Source organism: Budorcas taxicolor, chromosome 10, assembly GCF_023091745.1.
Source record: "Budorcas taxicolor isolate Tak-1 chromosome 10, Takin1.1, whole genome shotgun sequence".
Classification (NCBI taxonomy): domain Eukaryota; kingdom Metazoa; phylum Chordata; class Mammalia; order Artiodactyla; family Bovidae; genus Budorcas; species Budorcas taxicolor.
This window is the reverse complement of record NC_068919.1, coordinates 22158087-22177035: the sequence shown is the minus strand read 5'-3', so window position 1 is coordinate 22177035 and position 18949 is coordinate 22158087. Positions and strand designations below refer to the sequence as shown.

Sequence of the window (18949 nt, the reverse complement as noted above, 5' to 3'; positions counted from 1 at the left end):
GGGGGGGGGGGTAGGTGGGGGGGGGGGTAGGTGGGGGGGGTGCGGGGGGTGGGCTGAGTCGGCGGCCAGCAGTTGCTCTGGCTTATGGCCTGATGGCAGGCAACATTCATTGTTTACTGGAACGGCAGGAAACAATCTTTGTTTATTGGAATTATACGCAACATTCCTTTTTCATAACACTTAGCACCTTGGTTTTTGTGTGTGTGTGTTTTTTATAATTAATTAATTTGGCTGCATCAGGTTCCAGTTGCGTCATGCAGGATCTTTTGTTGCAATGAAGAGTCTTAGCCACTGGACTACCAGGAAAGTCCCTGTTTCTTTACTTTTGATAATGGTGTTCTTAGTGCTTAACATAATGCTGGGCTTTGAATAGGTATGTTAATAATAATAGTAACTTTTTAGCATAAACAAATGTACTAAATGTTTGAATTATCTTGGTTAATTCTTACAACAAGATAGGAAACAGAGGGAGAAAATTTAGAGATGCTGTATAATTTACTCACAATCGTAGCAGATAAGCTGCAAAGCCAAAATTGCACCCAGAATTCTGACCCTAGAAACTATCTTCTAATTTCCAATGAGTCCTACTGAACTTTAGCATCTGAAGTGCTTCCTAAAAATGCAGCTATTAGCATCAAACCAAACTTAATGAATTAGAATCTCAGAGGGTAGGGTTTTAGAAACTTTTTTTTTTCTTGGCTGCACCTCACAGGCAGGTGGGATCTTAGTTTCCCAACCAGGGTTCAAACCCTGCATTGGAAGCATGGACTTAACCACTGGACTGCCAGGGAAGTCCTGGAAACCTTAATTTTTAAACAAGCCCACCAGATGGTGGTCATGCACCCTGATGTTTAGGACCCCTCTGTGGTAAGAACGAGTGACAAGACAGGTCCTCTTTTGTTAGTACTACTTTGCCCCACACCTTGCAAATTCCCAGACCCCTAAGCTCTAAAAATGCCCATTCTCTCTCTCTTTTAAATTAATTTTTATTGGAGTGTGAAAGTGAAAGTCGCTCAGTCCTGTTCTACTCTTTGCTTGATCCCATGGACTATACAGTCCATGGAATTCTCCAGGCCAGAATACTGGAGTGGGGAGCCTTTCCCTCCTGCTTTACAATGTTGCATTAGTTTCTATTGGACAGCAAAGAGAACCAGCTATATGCATACATATATACCCTCTTTTTTGGATTTCCTTCTCACTTAGGTCACCACAGAGCACTGAGTTCCTTGAGCTATACAGTCGGTTCTCATTAGTTAACCTATTTCATACATAGTATCAATAGTGTATTAAATACCCATTCTCTTGAACTTCCTGCCCTTATAATGATAATCAGATCAATTTAACACTGTTACATGAAAGTAACTGAGTCCAGCAGAAAGCCTAAAAAACAAACCAAAAAAACCCACCTTGACAAACCCTACCATCAGTATTCTCCCACCCTCCCCTACTTCTAGTCTGGTTTTAACCTTATGAAGAGGATGCCCGCTCCAGGGACATCAGGCCTTGTTATCCAGTTCAGGTAAGTTCTGGAGCCAGCCAGCCTTAAGATTTGGCTAACCTGCTAAGCAAACCAATCAGGACCTCTCTCCTCCTCACCACCTCCCTCCACCTCCATTCCAGCTACTTAAAACTGACCCAGGTTTACAGGTTAGTCCTTCAGCTTCCCTCCTGGGGGGATGAGAGGCAGGGATCGTCCAAACTGATGGAGACCTGGGGTTGAGCCACCTTGTTCCTGAGAACCAGGCTGGGGCCAAAGACATCCCTGGGGCTGAGGAACGTTCATCTCGGCAGGCATGGCTTAAGTTTGGGGTGGCCAGATAAAGTACAGGATGCTCAGTTATGTCCCAAATATTGCACAGGACAGACTTACTCTAAAAAAGTAGTTGGTGTTTATCTGAAATTCAACCTTAACTAGGCGTCCTGGTTTTATTTACAAAATCTAGCAGTCTACTCACTCCAGTACTCTTGCTGGAAAATCCCATGGACGGAGGAGCCCGGTAGGCTGCAGTCCAAGGGGTCGCTGAGTCGGGCACGACTGAGCGACTTCACTTTCACTTTTCACTTTTCATGCATTGGAGAAGGAAATGGCAACCCACTCCAGTGTTCTTGCCTGGAGGATCCCAGGGACCGGGGAGCCTGGTGGGCTGCCGTCTATGGGGTCGCACAGAGTCGGACACGACTGAAGCGACTTAGCAGCAGTAGCAGCAGCAGTCTACTTGGGCCACAGCTCCCAAGCCCTTCGTAGGAGCGTTCCACCGTTGGTACTGTATCCACAAACATCTTACGCATCTGGTTAGAAGGAACGCTAAGAAGAGGACCTGGGAGGCTGGGGTCTGTAATAGGGAAGAGTGTGTGGGAGCGTGCAGGGGTAATTCTGTTACCTTTTAATTATCAGAGAATGGAGGTTTGACGGAGGAACTCGTAATTTCAGTACTACTTGACTCCCTCCCTGTCCCCAGATGTGTGGCCGGACTGCGGTCCTAGCTTAGGAGGAGCTCAGAGACAGCTCACGTGTCCCGGCTGGCCCAGCCTGAGTCCTGCGACCCAGCGTCCCCGGCCGCGGCGCTGACCACGCCCCACTTTGTTAGCCGACGCTTTTCTGGGTCAGCTGGTGCTGGCGTCAGGTGGAGGGATGGGCTGGCTCAGCTCGACCCGGCAGGGCTTGTTTACTATGGCCGATGATCTGGAGCAGCAGTGAGTTAACCTTGTCTCTTTTCTCTCTCTCCCTCTCTCTCTCGGGGCCGTGAACCTGGGACTGTCTGTGGCTGAGGAACCGTTTTAGACATCTTCCCGCCTTTCCTTTTCAGGTCGGCTTCCAGGGAGGGCTGGGGGCTGCGTTTGCTTGCTTTGCTTTCGCCCAGGAGTTGCGGCCGCGGAGCCGAGGGAGCTATGGAAGATAACGCTTGCCTGCAGCCCAGCGATTCTTACTTTCCACTTTAGTGTCGGCGATCATTCCTCGCTCCCCTCTAGTGCCTGCGCCCTGGGATTAGATTTAGTGGTGATGTCTCAGATCCCTCAAAGCAAGCGTGTGTGGACGCGGGTGCGGGGGTAGCAGCCAGGTCTGCTGCTAGTCTGCGTTTGCTCCCGGACGCGAGTCAGAGGTGTAGGAATAGCATCGCTTAGCCCCGCAACGCTAAGGCTTGGAAAGCGAAGAGAGGGCTCCCGTGGGCTGGGATTGGTCTGGGTTAATAGGCTTGCAAGTTCCTTTAGCTTTCGCCCGGCGAGACGCTTAGTCGCTAGCAATCCTAGTTGATAGTTTTTAATCATCATTAACAATCTCCTTAACGCTACGGTTTCAGAATTAGAGCTTTTGGATTTTGTTACTGCGATCTCAATGACATCAAGTTTGGGATGCCACCTGTAGGTGGTGTGGCAACCAGTTCACCGTCTGATAGGAACAAGGAAAAGTTGCTTGGAGAATGACTCAGCTTCCACCCAAGCCGGGCTTATACCAGAACTGGGCCTTTCCTGAATCCCGTGTTCCCCCCATTTTGGAGCTGCTTGCAAAACTAATAACGTTATGACAGCAATAGCCAAGGAGAGTGGTACTTTCCAAAATGATGCTTTCAAGAGGAAATTTACAATACCTACAATGACTTAGGGAAACACAGAATATTAGAATTGATATTCAGTCAGTGCAGTTTCTTTTTACAAATGAAGAATCCAGTGTCCAAAGAAGTTAGACCCTAGTATCACAGAGGTCTAGAACATTCTTAGAGCATAGAACCTCTTCTGGCTCACCCATCATAGGGTAAAGATCCCTTGACCCTAGAGGGATGAGACCACGCCAGTCAGGCTAAGCTCGTGGCTAAGGGGCCACTTTGCTTCTTGTCTCAGTTCCCCACCGCAGGCCTCTGCATCTCCCCAGGGTACTGAGCAGATAGTGTGCCAGGTGCTATTTCCAGCACTTTACTGGTAGGATTTTCAGTGAAAGAGAGGCGGGATATCTGAGGATCTCTGCAGAGCAGCCCATGATGCTGTTGTTCCTTGGGACAGCATCTCTCCTGAGTGCTGCTTTGGGCAGATACGAGGCCATGTGGGGTCCAGATGACATGCTCTGACTTGTCACAGTCTCTGTAGGATGGAGAGAAAGTTTGTCTCCTAAGACCAGCAACATTCTGTGGTCTTGGTGCCCGCACTTCAAGCCTGTAAGGAATTCCAGTGGATCATTTGAAGGGTTCTGAGTCTTCGTAGGATTGAGACCAACAGCTCTCATCTGGCTAAAGCCATTGATGGACGAGTTTCAGCTGCAGCCTCAGTAATTCAAACCTCTTAAGATCTGACTAACTGAGATTTGCTACTTGGAAAGCACAGAATATGGATAGTTTATGATTTGGCCAGGGGAAAGAACATTTACTGAGAGTGTGTATTGTGCTAGGCATTATTCTGTGCTTTAATGTATTTGATCTTTATGACAACCCTATGAAGTAGATACTATTATTACCTCCCTTTTAAAGATGAGAAAACTCTGACAGAGAAAGGCTAAATAATGTGCTAAGGGCACATTGCTGATGAATAGTGATGCCAGGATTAGAACTCTGACCTCTGGCTTTAGGTCACATGTTCTTTCAGAAAGCAGGCAAGTGTAAAACTGGTTGTACATTGATTATCCATGTGTGGCCTTAAAAAGCTGAGGCTGGAATGTCCAGAGGAAACACAAGGAGAAACCTGGATTTGACTTTTTTTTTTTTTTGGCCTTGTTTCTCAGCCGTGAAAGCACAAAGTCCCAACCACCGGACCACCAGGAATACCTGAAACCTGGATTTGAGATCCAGGTCCTGGTTCTGCTTCTTTTTCTAACTACATGTATGGCCTCTTTGGGCATCACTTTGCTCATCTGTTAAATTAAGAGACTGGACTAGATTTCTAAGGAACTAGCCTAATCTAAAATTCTGCACTTCAAATGATGCAGCATGGTACCCGGTGTGTAGCGAGAGGGGATTCGTAGTAGTTGCCCTCATTCCTTCACAGAATGCCCCTGCTTGACTATTCTGATGTTTACAGGCCCCATAGCTGGTAATGTCCATCCTGAAATCCACTTCATCCAGGCAGAGTTCAAGAAAAGAAAAATATGGGATGGAAGAGGAATAACAAAAGTGATTCATTGAGCATCTGTTTTATCCCAAGCACCTTATGAAATTCCTTTCATATCTGGATGCTCAAAGACAGATTATTTATCAGGCCAACACCACTCTGCTCATAAATGACATTACTATGACGTAAATCTAGGGTTTTTAAAAAATTACTCTAACACTGGTACTTTCAACCTGTACCCTGCAATGACTTAAAGTCCCCTGGGTGTAAAGTAGAAAACAAGATAGGTTATGTTACCTGTTTTACTGCAAGCCATTGGTGGTGAACTTTCTACTCATATATAATCTGGAAACAAGGCCAGAGGCAACATGTGTCCTATCGGAATCAAAACTGAGCTTGAACCCAGGTCTCCCTCCTCTTATTCCCTGCCTATCCCAACACATCATTCAAGGCTGGACTGATTGCCTGAGAGCCCCACTGGCCACGGACACAGTGCTCTGGACTCCCAGGGGCTGGGAAGCAGGCATACACCAACCCTGGTATTCTGCCAGGAGGGCAGGTGGCATGGGTATTTGTCCTACTCTAAAGGAACATACAGTCCTAGGGATGGCAAAGGAGAACTGAAACATTAGTTAAAAGTTGGCTTTCCCCCGCCCCCCTTGTAACCTCCTTGAACATTATAATAACCAATAACAAAGGGGAGTTGTAAAGCTCAAATGAGATAAAAAATGTGAAAGGGCTTTATAAACTGTAAAGTGCTGTACACATAGTATTCTGAGTATCTGTTGAAACAAAGGGTATGTTGTTGCTAATAACCATTTATCAGAGAAGCGTAAGAGTTTATCAGGCTGCCATGGAATTGCTGACTGCCACAGGGGCAGGTTTCCTGAGCCTGGGAAACACCCTGCACCCTGATAACTCTTTTGTAACTGCCAGCAAGACTGGGGGTATCAGTGTTTGCAATATTGCTAGTGAATGTTTCTGTGTGTTCCTGTCCCAGGCCTCAAGGCTGGCTGAGCAGCTGGCTGCCCACTTGGCGCCCCACTTCCATGTCTCAACTGAAGAATGTAGAAGCCAGGATCCTCCAGTGTAAGTAGAAGGTGGCTTGTGCCACCTCCCTCAGGAGCCCCAGGATACAGGGTCTTCCCAGAGCCTGGCCCACTGAGCCCACTGATTCCTGGTTGACAATGCTCGATGTGGAAGGAAGGGATGTCCATGATTGGAGGGAAGCAATTTGGGCAGAGGATGCACATTCTATGATAGCGGTTCCTTAACATCTCCCGCCCTGTCCATCAGAACAGAAACCATCCAGCAGAAACCATTCTGCCACATCCCACAACTTCACCTCAAACCCTGTACCAGCTATTAACACACAATGTGTACAAATACACATTCACTTCTTCCTTCTCTTATTCTTTTTCCATCTCCCTTTCTCATCAGACAAACACTTAGATTTACCACCTTCCTAGCCAAGGACCAGCAATCCTATATTCTCTAATAATACTGTTCCTTGTATTCTACCCGATAAGCCACCCCTCCCCTTCATCCAGTTAGCAGAGTAGTTGGGTATTCCCATTGGCCAGCTCTCCTGGGCAATGTTCTGTGGGGTCAGGGCATCCCCCTAGGAGCACCAGCAGCCACCAACTCAAACAAGACCCTTGGGCCCCATCTTCCTATATTTCTCATATGACCTTTCCTGCCCTGCACCTATTGCCCTAGCGATGGCTACCCTCTCTCTTATGGGCCTGAGTAAGTACAGCCACAGAACAGTCAGTTTTCAAGCCTTTGTCTGAAATCCACGTGACTTACCTCAGGTAGCTCTGTTGTGTGACTGCCTTCACGCCAGCAGAACAAACACTGCCCTCCTCATCTTTCCCTAAGAAGGACCTGGCTTGACCCTCCCAGATACCCTCAGTGAGGACACACTCTCCCTCGGTCAAGCCCCAGGCATATACAGGTACAAGAGTGATGAATGCCAGAGCTCTGTGGGGTCACTTCTACCCTGGACCCAAAGGGAGCCCAAGGAATACAATGGCCCCTCTTAATGCCTACAGATATCTGCAAGGATCTTCCCTGTAGCTCAAATGGTAGAGAATCTGCTTGCAACGCAGGAGACCCGGGTTCGATCCCTGCATCTGGAGGATCCTCTGGAGAAGGGTATGGCAATCCACTCCAGTACTTTTGCCTGGAGAATCCAATGACAGAGGAGCCTGGCAGGCTACAGTTCGTGAGGTGGCAAAGAGTCAGACACGACTGAGCAATTAAGACTACTAACACTAGACATCTACAGATTGTACTTGGAGTTGAACTCTTAGGCTGTATGATCAAAGAGTTGTAAAAGGAAAGGTGAGAGAAGCCAGGAAGGGTTTGGGGATGAGAGAGAGCTGAAAAGTGGGAGTCCAAGCAAAAAGATGACACGGTCAGCACATAGTCTTATCCCTCTGCCCTGGACCCCCTCTCCCCAGGCCTCCAGAACAAGTTCCTGGCTCGATATGTGTCCCTCCCAAACCAGAACAAGATCTGGACAGTGACAGTGAGCCCTGAGCTCAGGGACCGCACCCCCCTGGTGATGGTGCACGGCTTCGGGGGCGGCGTGGGCCTCTGGATCCTCAACATGGATTCACTGAGCACCCGCCGCACATTGCACACCTTCGATCTGCTAGGCTTCGGGCGAAGCTCGAGGCCGACGTTCCCAAGGGATCCAGAGGGGGCCGAGGACGAGTTTGTGACCTCAATAGAGACGTGGCGGGAGAGCATGGGAATCCCCAGTATGATCCTCCTGGGGCACAGTCTGGGAGGATTCCTGGCCACTTCCTACTCGATCAAGTACCCTGACAGGTAAGGAGGAGCCACCTGTCTCCATCACAACAGTGCCTTGCTGGGAATCTTCCATTACTCATTTCCAGTTGTTCTCTTCCTGGGCAACTTAAGGGCTATGGTACCTTCAAGCAAAGAAAACTTGTCTTCTCCCTTTTCCTCCTTTAGAGTTAAACACCTCATCCTGGTAGACCCGTGGGGCTTTCCCCTCCGACCAGCTGACCCCAGTCAGGTCCGTGCACCCCCGACCTGGGTCAAGGCTGTGGCCTCTGTCCTAGGACGTTCCAATCCACTGGCTGTTCTTCGAGTCGCTGGGCCCTGGGGTGAGTAGCCTGCAGATAGAGAAACTGTCTCCTCCAACCACAGCTGTCCCATTCTAGAAGCCCCCCTGCGTCTGGACGCTCACCATCCCCTTTTGTTCGTGAAAAGTGGGAATAAGCCTAGCATTATTATTTAAAGCTGTTAATCTGGATCAAACGTCTTGATGGACAGTTTCAGAAGGTTTGCCCCCCACCCCCTTCATCTGCATGGAAGAAGTTTTTCTATTCAAGAGACAGATGGAGCAGAACTTCTACTCTGTGCCCCCAGAGAGAGAGAAAGGGGTTTCGAGATGACTCTTCCTCTACTGAGTTTTTATGCTACATGTGTGGGTTTGTGGCAGCTGTTGGCAAATCCTGCGAGTGAAGGGAGGAAGGTGGCAGGGCAGCCAGAGTGCATAAATTTAGCAGGCCCCAGCCTTCTGACCTCACACTGCCGGCACCTTCCTGTCTGGAGAGGAACCTTTTAATGAAGTAAAAGCAGCTTCCCTTTATGGTAAAGGTGGGGGACGCTGTATCTTGCACTGATGGCTTATATATACACAGTAATGTTCCGCAGCCAATTTTTAGGGGTTAATTGCTAGTGGGTGACTAAGAGTTGCCTCTCTAGGCCCTTCAAGAGAAACAGAATGGCTCTGTGGTAAAAGAGAACGTGAGCATTTGAGCAGAAGGTAGGAGTCTGGGGAGAAAGGAAGGAAAGCGAGAGACACAGGTGCCACAGGGCACTAAATGGGCAGAGGACTGGTCTTAGGGCACCCAGCACTATGCACTCCAGCAGACCTTCCCTAATCCTCCAGGCAGGAGCCCTGTTCTAATCACTGTCCCCATTTCTGGACTTGCCTCTGGCCAGGGCCACACATAGACACCAGAGCTAGTATGGGAGGGGCAGGTGGCTGGCAGCCATGGAGGAGGACGAGTGCCCAGGGGATCCTGCCACGCCTGCCTCTCACCCCTCCGCACACAGAGAGAGCAGACCAGACGTGAGAGAGAGGCTGGAAGACTAGGCCCAATTTTTACAGTGTGTTTCAAGTGCCCTACTGCTTGTGTATGGACTATTTAAAGAAAGGTGAAAGGAACAGATTTCTCGAAAACGTGCCCCGAGTCTGAGATGCCAGTGTTAGGTTTGCCTCACCACTTGCATTCTGTTACAGGCCTGAACCTGAAAGAGCTCTTGGTTTCATCCACTACCTTCAGGAGATTAAAAGGCCATAGACAGTCTCAGGGAGAAAAAGAACATAGCTCAGACCACAAAAGCAAAGCATCTCAACCATGGACTCTTCTGGGGTTTGTGATCCTTGGAGTAAAGGATCTTGGGATTTCATTGATCTGCAAATAATCCGGTTCCTCAGTGACCTTAGACTGTCCAAATTCTTTGGCAACTAACTGACTCTCGTTTGTAGTTACCTGGAGCTTCCCAAAAGACTTAACATGCTCTATCCCTATAACCTTAAGTGTACAAAGCAAACAAACCCTTAAGAGAAATAATGTTTGGTTAAAGTTGTTAAAACATACAATGACAGGGGTCTTTCCTCCCCACTCAAACTGGCTCCTCCATGTTCTGTTCTCTCCTAGGGCCCGGCCTGGTACAGCGATTCCGACCAGACTTCAAGCGCAAGTTTGCAGACTTCTTTGATGATGATACTATATCAGAGTATATCTACCACTGCAATGCACAGAATCCCAGGTGAGGGCAGCTCTGGGAGTCAGCTCAACATCGATGGGTTGGGAGCTAAAACTCCAGCTGCTGGAAAACTCCAGAACTATCCCAGGATCAGTCTGTGCTGTATTTTTTTCTTCCACAGAGCTCTTATCCAGTTAGGGAAATGTAGGCATTAGCAGGCTTGCTTATTTCCAGAGACTTTCCCAGGGATAGGCAAAAAGGGATGGAGAAGATAATAGATTAATTAAACATACCACCTGTCTCTATAGAGGAAGACCCTTACTCTTTCCTGGAGGTAAGTAGTTAGCCTGACAGGCAAAGAGTCTGGAAAACATTTGCAAAGATCTTTTTTTTTTTTTTTTAACTGAAGAAGTGTTATGAACATAGTATTGTTGTAAAAAAAAAAAAGAAAGAAAAGAAAGGAAGCAAGTCCTCTCCTGTCCCAGACCTGTAATTCCTTCATTTTCTTGTTATGTTCTGTCTGAGATATCATGTGATATTGCTTCAGAGAACCTCCTTGTATATCTTCCTTGGCACATGTGTGACTGTACCTCTAGGCTACATTCCTACAAATAGAATTGCTGATGGAAAGATTATACATTTTAAAACATAATGTTTGTGCACCTTGAAATATTTACTGTTGGGATAGGAATGCCTTTTCTGTCTTTTGGAGAATTGAAGATGTCCCCAGAATCTCAACAAGCTTATGTTTGTGACAACTCAGACAGTGGGCCCCTGGCCTGTACCCTGTGATCCGCAGTCTTGGCAGCCACCAGCCAGGGCGGAGTCAGGGAGGTAATCTTCCCTTGGGCAGTGCCATGTGAGCTGCTGATACCAGGAGGCACCCCCTCTGTGGGGACTTCACCCCAAGCTGCTGGGAGCATCGCAGGCGAGCCAAGATCACTGGGAGCAGCCGCATTGCTCTGCCTCATTTCAGGCTTGTTCAGCCCGAAGCTGTGAAGCAACTGGGACTTTGCATTCCAATAGTACAGTCTGAGCATTAACCTCAAATTCAGACTGCTTTCAAGGCAGCATGGGAACTGCCCATCCAGCATTCCTCAGAAGCTCAACTGATGGAAGGGCCCTGCTTAAACAGCAGTCTAGAAACTCAGTTCAGCAGTCGAATCAGCTTTCTGCCCGTGACCCCTCTCAACTGGGCTCAGTGCCAGTCTCATACCCTCTGAGGCCTTGCAGGCCCACCCCTAGTCCTTTCCCCAGAGTGTTCCCCAGTCTCAGTCCTACTTCAGTATAATGAATGGCCTCCCATCTAAGCCACAGAATATGTAGTCACACAACTCACTCAGGTCCTGGAAGAAGCAGAGATGATATTGGTGATAACCAGCCATTTCCCCCAAACACCATCACTCAATTTTATAAGCCCGAGTCTTTTTGAGTTGTAATCTTGAGTTCATGGTAACTGTTACCGTTCCCTTGGAAAACATAATTTAGTGAGAGAATAATATTTTGGGGGTGGGATACCTACTTCGCTTCACTAAACTTAGGGGCTTTGTACATATTTTCATTTTCCCCATAATGACCTCAAAAAGTGGGTATAATTTCTCCCCAGTTTGTAGATGAGAGAACTAAGGTGTATTCTGGTTCCACAACTTGCTAAGAAAGTAGAACCAGGATTTGTAGGTATGTCTGTCTGACTCCAGAGTCCATGACTGTTCCACTGTGCTGCAGTGTCTTAGGAAAGGACTCTGTTCCTGGTGACCCGTGCAGAACTCAGGCTCCCCTTCATCTCAGGGATGCTAAGGAGACTGGGGACATAACCCCTGAACAGACCGAGCCTGCTGGGTGCCAGTCTCCCCAGCCTTTCCTGCTTCCCACAGAAGTGACAGAGCCGTCCGGACAGCTGGCTTCCCCTCCAGCCTTGCAGACCCCTCCCGACACGGCCTCAGCTCTCCCTCGGGAAATGACCAGGAAGCAACGTAGATTAGACTGGCCATCATTGCTTCTCAGGTAGCACAAACTGCTACTCCCCCTTGGGTCCTCGCAAGCCTGACGTCTCATTCCCCAGCCTTCTCAGTTAACCCTCTGTGCTTCGTAGTTCTTGCCCGTCAGAGCCCACCTCAAGGAGCCCTTCGACCCTCTCCTCCAGCCCCAGCCAGCCAACTCCCTAGTCTGCATTCTCCTAGAACTCCACTACCCTTTCATAATTCTTGGGAAATCTGAAGTTAATCCTGTAATTCATTATGTAACGCCTGAAGGATGAGGAAAATGGGGACTCCAGGAGGGCAGGCACTCATGTGTCTTGTTCATATGTGCCCACCCTCCGCCCAGGCTGCCACGTCAGTAGCTGTTAAATACATATTAACTTGTATTTAATACAGGTTGATATGGCACTCCTCAGTGCCATGGGGTTTTCTGTGTGCGGACCCTGTGGAGATTCAGTCGTGTCTCATAATCTTCCTAATATTTAATGAGCCTAGTGCTGGGCTTGGAGGTAAACAAAGAGGCCAAAGATACTGCTCCAGCCTCCGAGAGACCCACAGACTGACATTTTATGCTGTGGCGTTTACTCACCGCCTCGCCCTGTTTTGCTTTCCCAGTGGGGAGACGGCATTCAAAGCCATGATGGAGTCCTTCGGCTGGGCCCGGCGCCCCATGTTAGAGCGGATTCACTTGATTCGAAAAGATGTGCCCATCACCATGATCTATGGGGCCAACACCTGGATAGACACAAGCACGGGGAAAAAGGTGAAGCTGCAGCGGCCAGATTCCTACGTCCGAGACTTGGTACGTTGCCACCAGAGGAGACAGACTGAGGTGGAAACCTTGCCACATGCAGCACATGTTGCTTGACTCAGTGTAGCTAAGAGACCAGGTAGCGAAGGGTGATGGGAGAGTCAGGGAGAAAGGGTGGAAAGGTTGAGATAGGGTCATGCATTTGAAAGGGCTGGCTGTCTGTAATATCATAATTCAGGGCTCCTCGCTTCTGTGTAGCCAGTCAAGCTAAAAGGCAGGTTCTTGTCCAGTAGTCAGGCATAGGGAGCATGCTGCCCCTCTTCCCCTGTAATTCTCACTCCAAATCAGAGCTGGGTACAATAGAGGCTGCCAAGAAGCCTTCCCACCATTCTCCTGCCTCCACCTTCATTTGCTAAGGAGTGTGCTTACTTACGACTACCCACTCCAGTATTCTTGCCTGGAGAAGTCCATGGACAGAGGGGCCTGGCGGGCTGTAGTCCATGGGATCACAAAGAGACACAACTGAAGAATTTGCACTTCGTGCTAACTTAGACTGGTGCTTCATGGGTCCTGGGTATCGAACCTGTGGATGACATGAGCATGGTGGGACTAGTGTGGAAGGAAAGATACAATCAGGGGCCATAGGAGAAGTAAGGATGACACATTGGGATTCACTGGTTGCCACTGGGAAGTACCAAGATATGGGGAGAAAGGTGGACAGTTGTCTTAGATAAAATAAGTGCTTACGGGCAGCAGGCAAGCAGGTTTACAAGAAAAAGAAATGCTGTGGCAGCTTTCCAGTGCCTAGAATAAAGGGCCATCCTGCCCCTGGCGGGGTCCTCCCTCCATAGGAGATCGAGGGTGCCTCGCACCACGTGTATGCAGACCAGCCGCACATCTTCAACGCGGTGGTGGAGGAGATCTGTGACTCAGTCGATTGAGCTGCTCTTCCTGGAGGACGAGGAGAAAGCCAGAGAGTTGCTCTCACCTTCCTGTCTCCTTACTTACCCCTCTGTCCTTTCCTCACCAACTAACATGTGCCAGCCAGGCGGAGTCTCGGGCTGTCCCATGGGAAGGGCCACAGAAGATCAAAGAGCTCTATGACCCCACACTGAAGGCTGGAGGCAAAAGCCACAAGAGGCCTTGAGCTCCCACCCCAGGGAAGAGCATAAAGGGTTGTAGAGTGCCACCTCATTCTCTCCATGCCGGCGTCACTGGGCGGTGGTTGTGAAGGGACTGCACCAAGCCACGCCCCCCTGTGCCAAGGGAGGGCACCTGCTCCTCCCGGATGAAGGAGAGGCTCTTAACAGCCTGCCCAGGTCTGGAGTGTGTCTGCGGGGGGTGGGGGGAGGTTCCATGCAGGACATCTTCCTCCTCCATCACCCCTGGTCCCCCAGCCCATGCCAGTTCTGTTCAGGGGCTGGTTGGGGAACTGCCAAGAGCAGGTCCTGGAGCTCCCGTGGCCTAAGAGGTCATATCCAAAGCTCTCATTAGCAGAGGAGGCAAAGGGCAGGACAAGGCATGGCTGGTCCATGGAGAAACAGCTCAGGGCTCCTGGCAGACTCTGTTTGCTAAGGTTTGAGGCAGGCATGGAGGCCACGGGGCTGGTCCTGGCCTAGGATAAGCCCACCTGGCCACACATTCCAGCCTCTGTATGGGGATTCTGGTTTCCTGCTCTGTGTCTCAGCCCCGGCTGCCTAAGCTGGGAACACTCAAGTGCTTCCTTCCCTGCCCCTTCTTTTTCCCACTGGGAGGCCTCTGGGCCTCCCTCTGTGCCTTGGGCCCTGAAGCCCCACCCATAGAACTGAGAACAGTGACCCCTGATGGAGAGAAGGGAAGGCCCTTTGACCCCAAGCCGTGTCTGGATCCCCATCCTCTCTAGTATCTGCAGGGCTTTTTGCCTGCTCACGTGAACCTCTGCCCAGGTTCCAGTGGGGAGCCTCCAGCCAGCAGTTCCCTGTCCTCATCAGCCACAGGATGGTTCTCACTGCCTGGCCCTCCATCCCTGCTGCCTGTCCTTCTGGTCTCCAGCTCATCTGTCCCTGACCTACCTGTCACTCTCTCCCGGGGACTGGTTCTGGGCAGTAGGCGGGGCCTGGCCCCAGAACTAGGGTAGCTCCCACCTACTTCTTCACTTTTGTAAAGCCAACCCTTTCACCAGAATAGTATTAACTCCTGGTGCTTTGTACTACTGGTCCAGCTGCCTTGGGCTCCTTTTCTATATTAATAAAGAAATGAATCAAAATCACTCATGGTGATGATGTTTAGTATTGCTCTGACAAGAGTGGTGGGGGTGGTGCTGAATTCACAACCTCTCCTATGATGTCTGAGTCAGGAGGGGCCCTGAGAGGTACCCATGCACAAGCCCCCCCAACCCCCCTCCCATTTAGTGCATCATCTGCCCTCTGGACCCCGCCCAGTCTCCAGGTCAGCACAGGTCATTTCAGCCAACCACTTGAGAGGATAGATGAGGGTTGGGTGGGCCAAGCCCCAGTTCACAAGAGAATTGGGCTGAACTGAGTGCTCCCTACTGTCCATTAAATAGCCCTGTCATCTGAAGTTCACCTTGGCCTCTACCTGGACAGCTTCCTATGCCCTATTCTGCTTGCCCTCAGTGTTAGCCACTCAGTGGTGTCCAGCTCATTGCGACCTCATAGACTGCAGCCTGCCAGGCTCCTCTATCCATGGGATTCTCCAGGCAAGAATACTGGAGTGGGTTGCCATGCCCTTCTCCAGGGGATCTTCCAGGCCCAGGGACAGAACCTGGGTCTCCTGCATTACAGGCAGATTCTTTACCATCTGAGTCACCAGGGAAACCACTCATCCTCAGTCCCAGTTCAAATATTCTTTATGCATTATGCAGGGAAGCTTTCCACTGACCTGCTCCCCAGATAAGACCTGCATCCCTTCTTCTGTGTCTCCGTGGCTTACTCAAATGCCCCTTTGTAAAACTTAACACTTGTAGTCACTGGTTTCATGTCTGTCTTTCCTCCCCAGACCACAGGCTGCTTCAGCAATAAAGGGGCATGTCTGACATCTAGTTCTTGTTCAGTAAATGTTTATTTTGATTGAGCCAAGAGAAGTGAGGTGTGCCAAGTGTCCAAACGTGTTCAAATCATTACCAGCAGTGCCTGCTGTGCTGGCTGACTCCAGCTAGGCACAGAATTCAGCAGCTCAGAATGGCACTTAATACTGCATTTGCCATTATGAATGAATGAATGGACAAATTAGTAATCTGTATGTGATTTAATTACATAATGTAATTTGGGTATAATTACAAAGCTCAGGTCCATCCCAAGACCTGCATCTTCTCTGTGACTGAAGATTGCTTGATTGCCAACACCGGCCATATGGAGGCCAGGACAGGGGGGTTGCTTTTTTTTTTTTTTGGCCACATCACACTCCTTGTGAGATCTTAATGCCCCGACCAGGGATCGAACCTGGGGCCCTGGCAGTGGGAGTGCCGAGTCCTAACCACTGTACTGCCAAAGAATTCCCAAGGCAGGTATTTAGAGCTTACTGTGTGCCAAGCACTAGGGCTCTGATAATGAAGAAACATGGTCCCTGCCTTCATGGGAAATTACATTCTACATGGAAACTTGTGTTTAATCAGATTATTACATCAATCAGTATAAAACTGCAACTGAAAAGTGTGGCCCCTGAGAGGTTGGGAAGGCATATCTGGAGAGGTGATGACCTCTGAGCCAAGCCTGAAGGAAGGGCAGTGAAGGGGGTGGGGCGGGCCTGTGGATTAGCAGGGACAATGGCTGGGAGATGAGGCTGGGGAGGGGGTGGGGATCCGGGCCTCTGGCTGTGAGAAGAATGTCGTGTTCATCTAAAAGCAATGGGAATTTTGTGTTTTATGTATATGTGTGATATTTAACGGAGAAGGCAATGGCAACCCACTCCAATACTCTTGCCTGGAAAATCCCATGGATGGAGGAGCCTAGTACAAGTGCCATATATTATGAGACGGAAAATGTAAAAATGAAGCAGTGATTGTAAAATCCCAGCAGAAGATAAAGTCAACTTGAACAGAAGCAGCCTCTTTGTAAAACTGAGTAGTTCTTTCATGTATATTGCACATCAGCAATACATTAGATGTTATAGCAAAATTGAAAATATCTTGGCTATATTTTATAGGAGACTTGGGGAGCAGAAAAAAATGCATCTTTTTCTGGGTAGTTCTTTGTAAGCTTCCTGAAAAGAAGTCCGTAGATACTTACATTGTTTTCAGTTCAGTTCGGTTCGGTTCGGTTCGGTCGCTCAGTCGTGTGCGACTCTTTCCGACCCCATGAATCACTCACTGCGCGCCGGGCCTCCCTGTCCATCGCCGGCTCCCGGAGTTCGCTCGGGCTCATGTCCATTGGGTCGGTGGTGCCGTCCAGCCATCTCATCCTCTGGCGTCCCCTTCTCCTCTTGCCCCCCCAAATTCTCCCTAAGTATACTAAATATCTCCTAGTTGTTTCCTTGTAGCTTTTTCTATATCTTATCTCCTTTCATTAAGTTTAAATCACTTCAGTACAATGAAAAACTATTTTTAAATTCAGAATTCAGAGGTTTTGAGAAATTTGTCTCAATATTTTTTTTCTTCTTTTAATTTGTCCTAATATTTATGGCTATTTATAGAGAAAAATTTTACTCTTTATCTATATGATACCAAGTATTTAGATTTATTTCTCTTTGGGGTATACAAATAAATATAAAATAATCAAATATCTGGTTCTATATTTATATAATTTTGGTAGTAATTTTTGCCCAGATATAAGCTCTGTGTTTAAAAAAGAATAAAATAAATGAAAGAAAGTATCTCTCCCTCTATAGTTTTTGAAAACCTGTGGATAGTTACTACCATCACTATGAATAATGCATTTTAGGAATACCATCAGAGAAGAAGTAATTCCAATCGTCCTCCGGCCTTTATAATGGTAATTCTAGTCACTGTAATGTGTATAATTTTCTTCAGTTGTGAATCCAGCTCCTCACTGTATTTGCTTTGTAATACATCTATAATGGAGCTATTGCACTTTTACTTATTTATGAAAAATTCTGTGGCTTAAAACACTTTTCTTGTAATTGATACTCAGAATAAAATTAGGCTTAAAATATAAAATAAACAAATAAAAGCAATGGGAAGAAATAACCGGAGTGAAGATCAGAATCTGGGGGAGTGTGACAGAATCTGAGACTGGAAATGACCACTCTCGCTGCTGCTATGTGGAGTACTGACTGGTGGGGGACGAGTCCCTGCAGGGGAAGCTTGGAGGCCACGGCAGTGGTCCAGGCCAGAGATGCTGGCAGCCTGGACTTGGCCAGGGGCTAGTGGACACATAGAAGATGCAAGAAATGTTTAGGAGGTAAAGCCAAAAGGACTTGATGTCAACACTGAGTCCACTGAGTGCTGCTACCATCCCCTTGGAGAAAAGGCCAGGTGAGACAGTAGTCAGCAAACCTGCTCACATCACAAAACAACTTGGGGTACTTTTTAAAAAATAGATTCTCAGACTGTATAGCCCAGAGTTTGATTCAGTCTACCTGTGTGGAGTTAGACCGTGACATCTACATTTAAACACATGCCCTGGGAGATTCTGATGCCCCCTGTCTGCAGGCACTGATCTTAGGGACTTTGTGTCTCTGACCCTTGACACAGAAGATCCATGTGGAGAAGTAGGGCCTATGGCCCTGAAAGTCCATCCTCTGTTTCCTCCAGAACCACTTCTCTTTGGGAGGCTGCATAACATACTGACCTGATTTTCCAGCACAGTGCAAACGCATTGCTCAGAAGCAGGTACAAGAAGGATCTGAGGGTACAAATGGACCTATTTACAAAACAGAAATAGAGTCACAGAGGTAGAAAACAAACTTATGGCTACCAGGGGAGAAAAGAGGGAGGGGATAAATTGGGAAATTGTAATTGATATATAAAATAGATTGACTAATGTATAGTTATACACTAGTTATACAGGAAAGTCTTCTCAATACTCTGTAATAACCTATATGGGCAAAGAATCTTAAAAAAAATGGATACATGTATATGTATAGCTGATTCACTTTGCTGTACAACAGAAACAAACACACTGTAAATCAACAATACTCCAGTTAAAAAAAAAATTTTTTTAAGTCTAAGGAAGGTCAGTCAGAGTGCCCTGTTTATACTACCACACCCAGCACATGAATGCATGCCAGCGTGTACACACACACACTCTATCTGACTGGGGCCTTCCTAATCTTCCCAGGGCAGGGACTAAGAAATTACTATGAATATACCACCCAATCGGCACCTTTCCTGGTGGGTTCTAAGGATTTATGGTTACAGTTCACGCTATAAATTCAGGCCCCTCACAGGCCTAGCAGTTTACAAGGAGACCTTCCACAGACAAACACAAAGGGCTGTGACTAACTCCAGACTCAGAAGGTCTTGCACCGTTCG

The 18949-nt window shown here is 48.1% G+C and overlaps 1 protein-coding gene across 7 annotated transcripts; it reads left to right on the top strand.

Moving 5' to 3' along the window:
* The first annotated feature begins 2612 nt into the window (after nt 1–2612).
* On the top strand, nt 2613–15559 carry ABHD4 (abhydrolase domain containing 4, N-acyl phospholipase B). 7 transcript variants are annotated; one of them, XM_052647136.1, is made up of 9 exons: nt 2633–2807; nt 6035–6123; nt 6849–6991; nt 7089–7191; nt 7500–7872; nt 8020–8174; nt 9741–9852; nt 12384–12570; nt 13371–15559. In XM_052647136.1, the coding sequence occupies exons 4-9, from the start codon at nt 7119–7121 to the stop codon at nt 13458–13460; spliced, it is 990 nt and encodes a 329-aa protein (XP_052503096.1). In that variant the 5' UTR covers nt 2633–2807; nt 6035–6123; nt 6849–6991; nt 7089–7118; the 3' UTR covers nt 13461–15559. The 7 variants fall into 7 exon arrangements, with proteins under 7 accessions (XP_052503101.1, XP_052503095.1, XP_052503100.1 ...); XM_052647137.1 differs by lacking the exon at nt 6849–6991; XM_052647138.1 differs by lacking the exon at nt 2633–2807 and having other exon boundaries at nt 6059–6123; nt 6919–6991.
* Nucleotides 15560–18949: the final 3390 nt, after the last annotated feature.

Coding starts and splice junctions, on each gene's coding strand:
- ABHD4 (XM_052647135.1), top strand. CDS start 2,633: ATGGGCTGGCTCAGCTCGACCCGGCAGGGCTTGTTTACTATGGCCGAT. Junction 7,873..8,019: donor TCGATCAAGTACCCTGACAG/GTAAGGAGGAGC, acceptor TTCCTCCTTTAG/AGTTAAACACCTCATCCTGG. Junction 8,175..9,740: donor TCGAGTCGCTGGGCCCTGGG/GTGAGTAGCCTG, acceptor GTTCTCTCCTAG/GGCCCGGCCTGGTACAGCGA.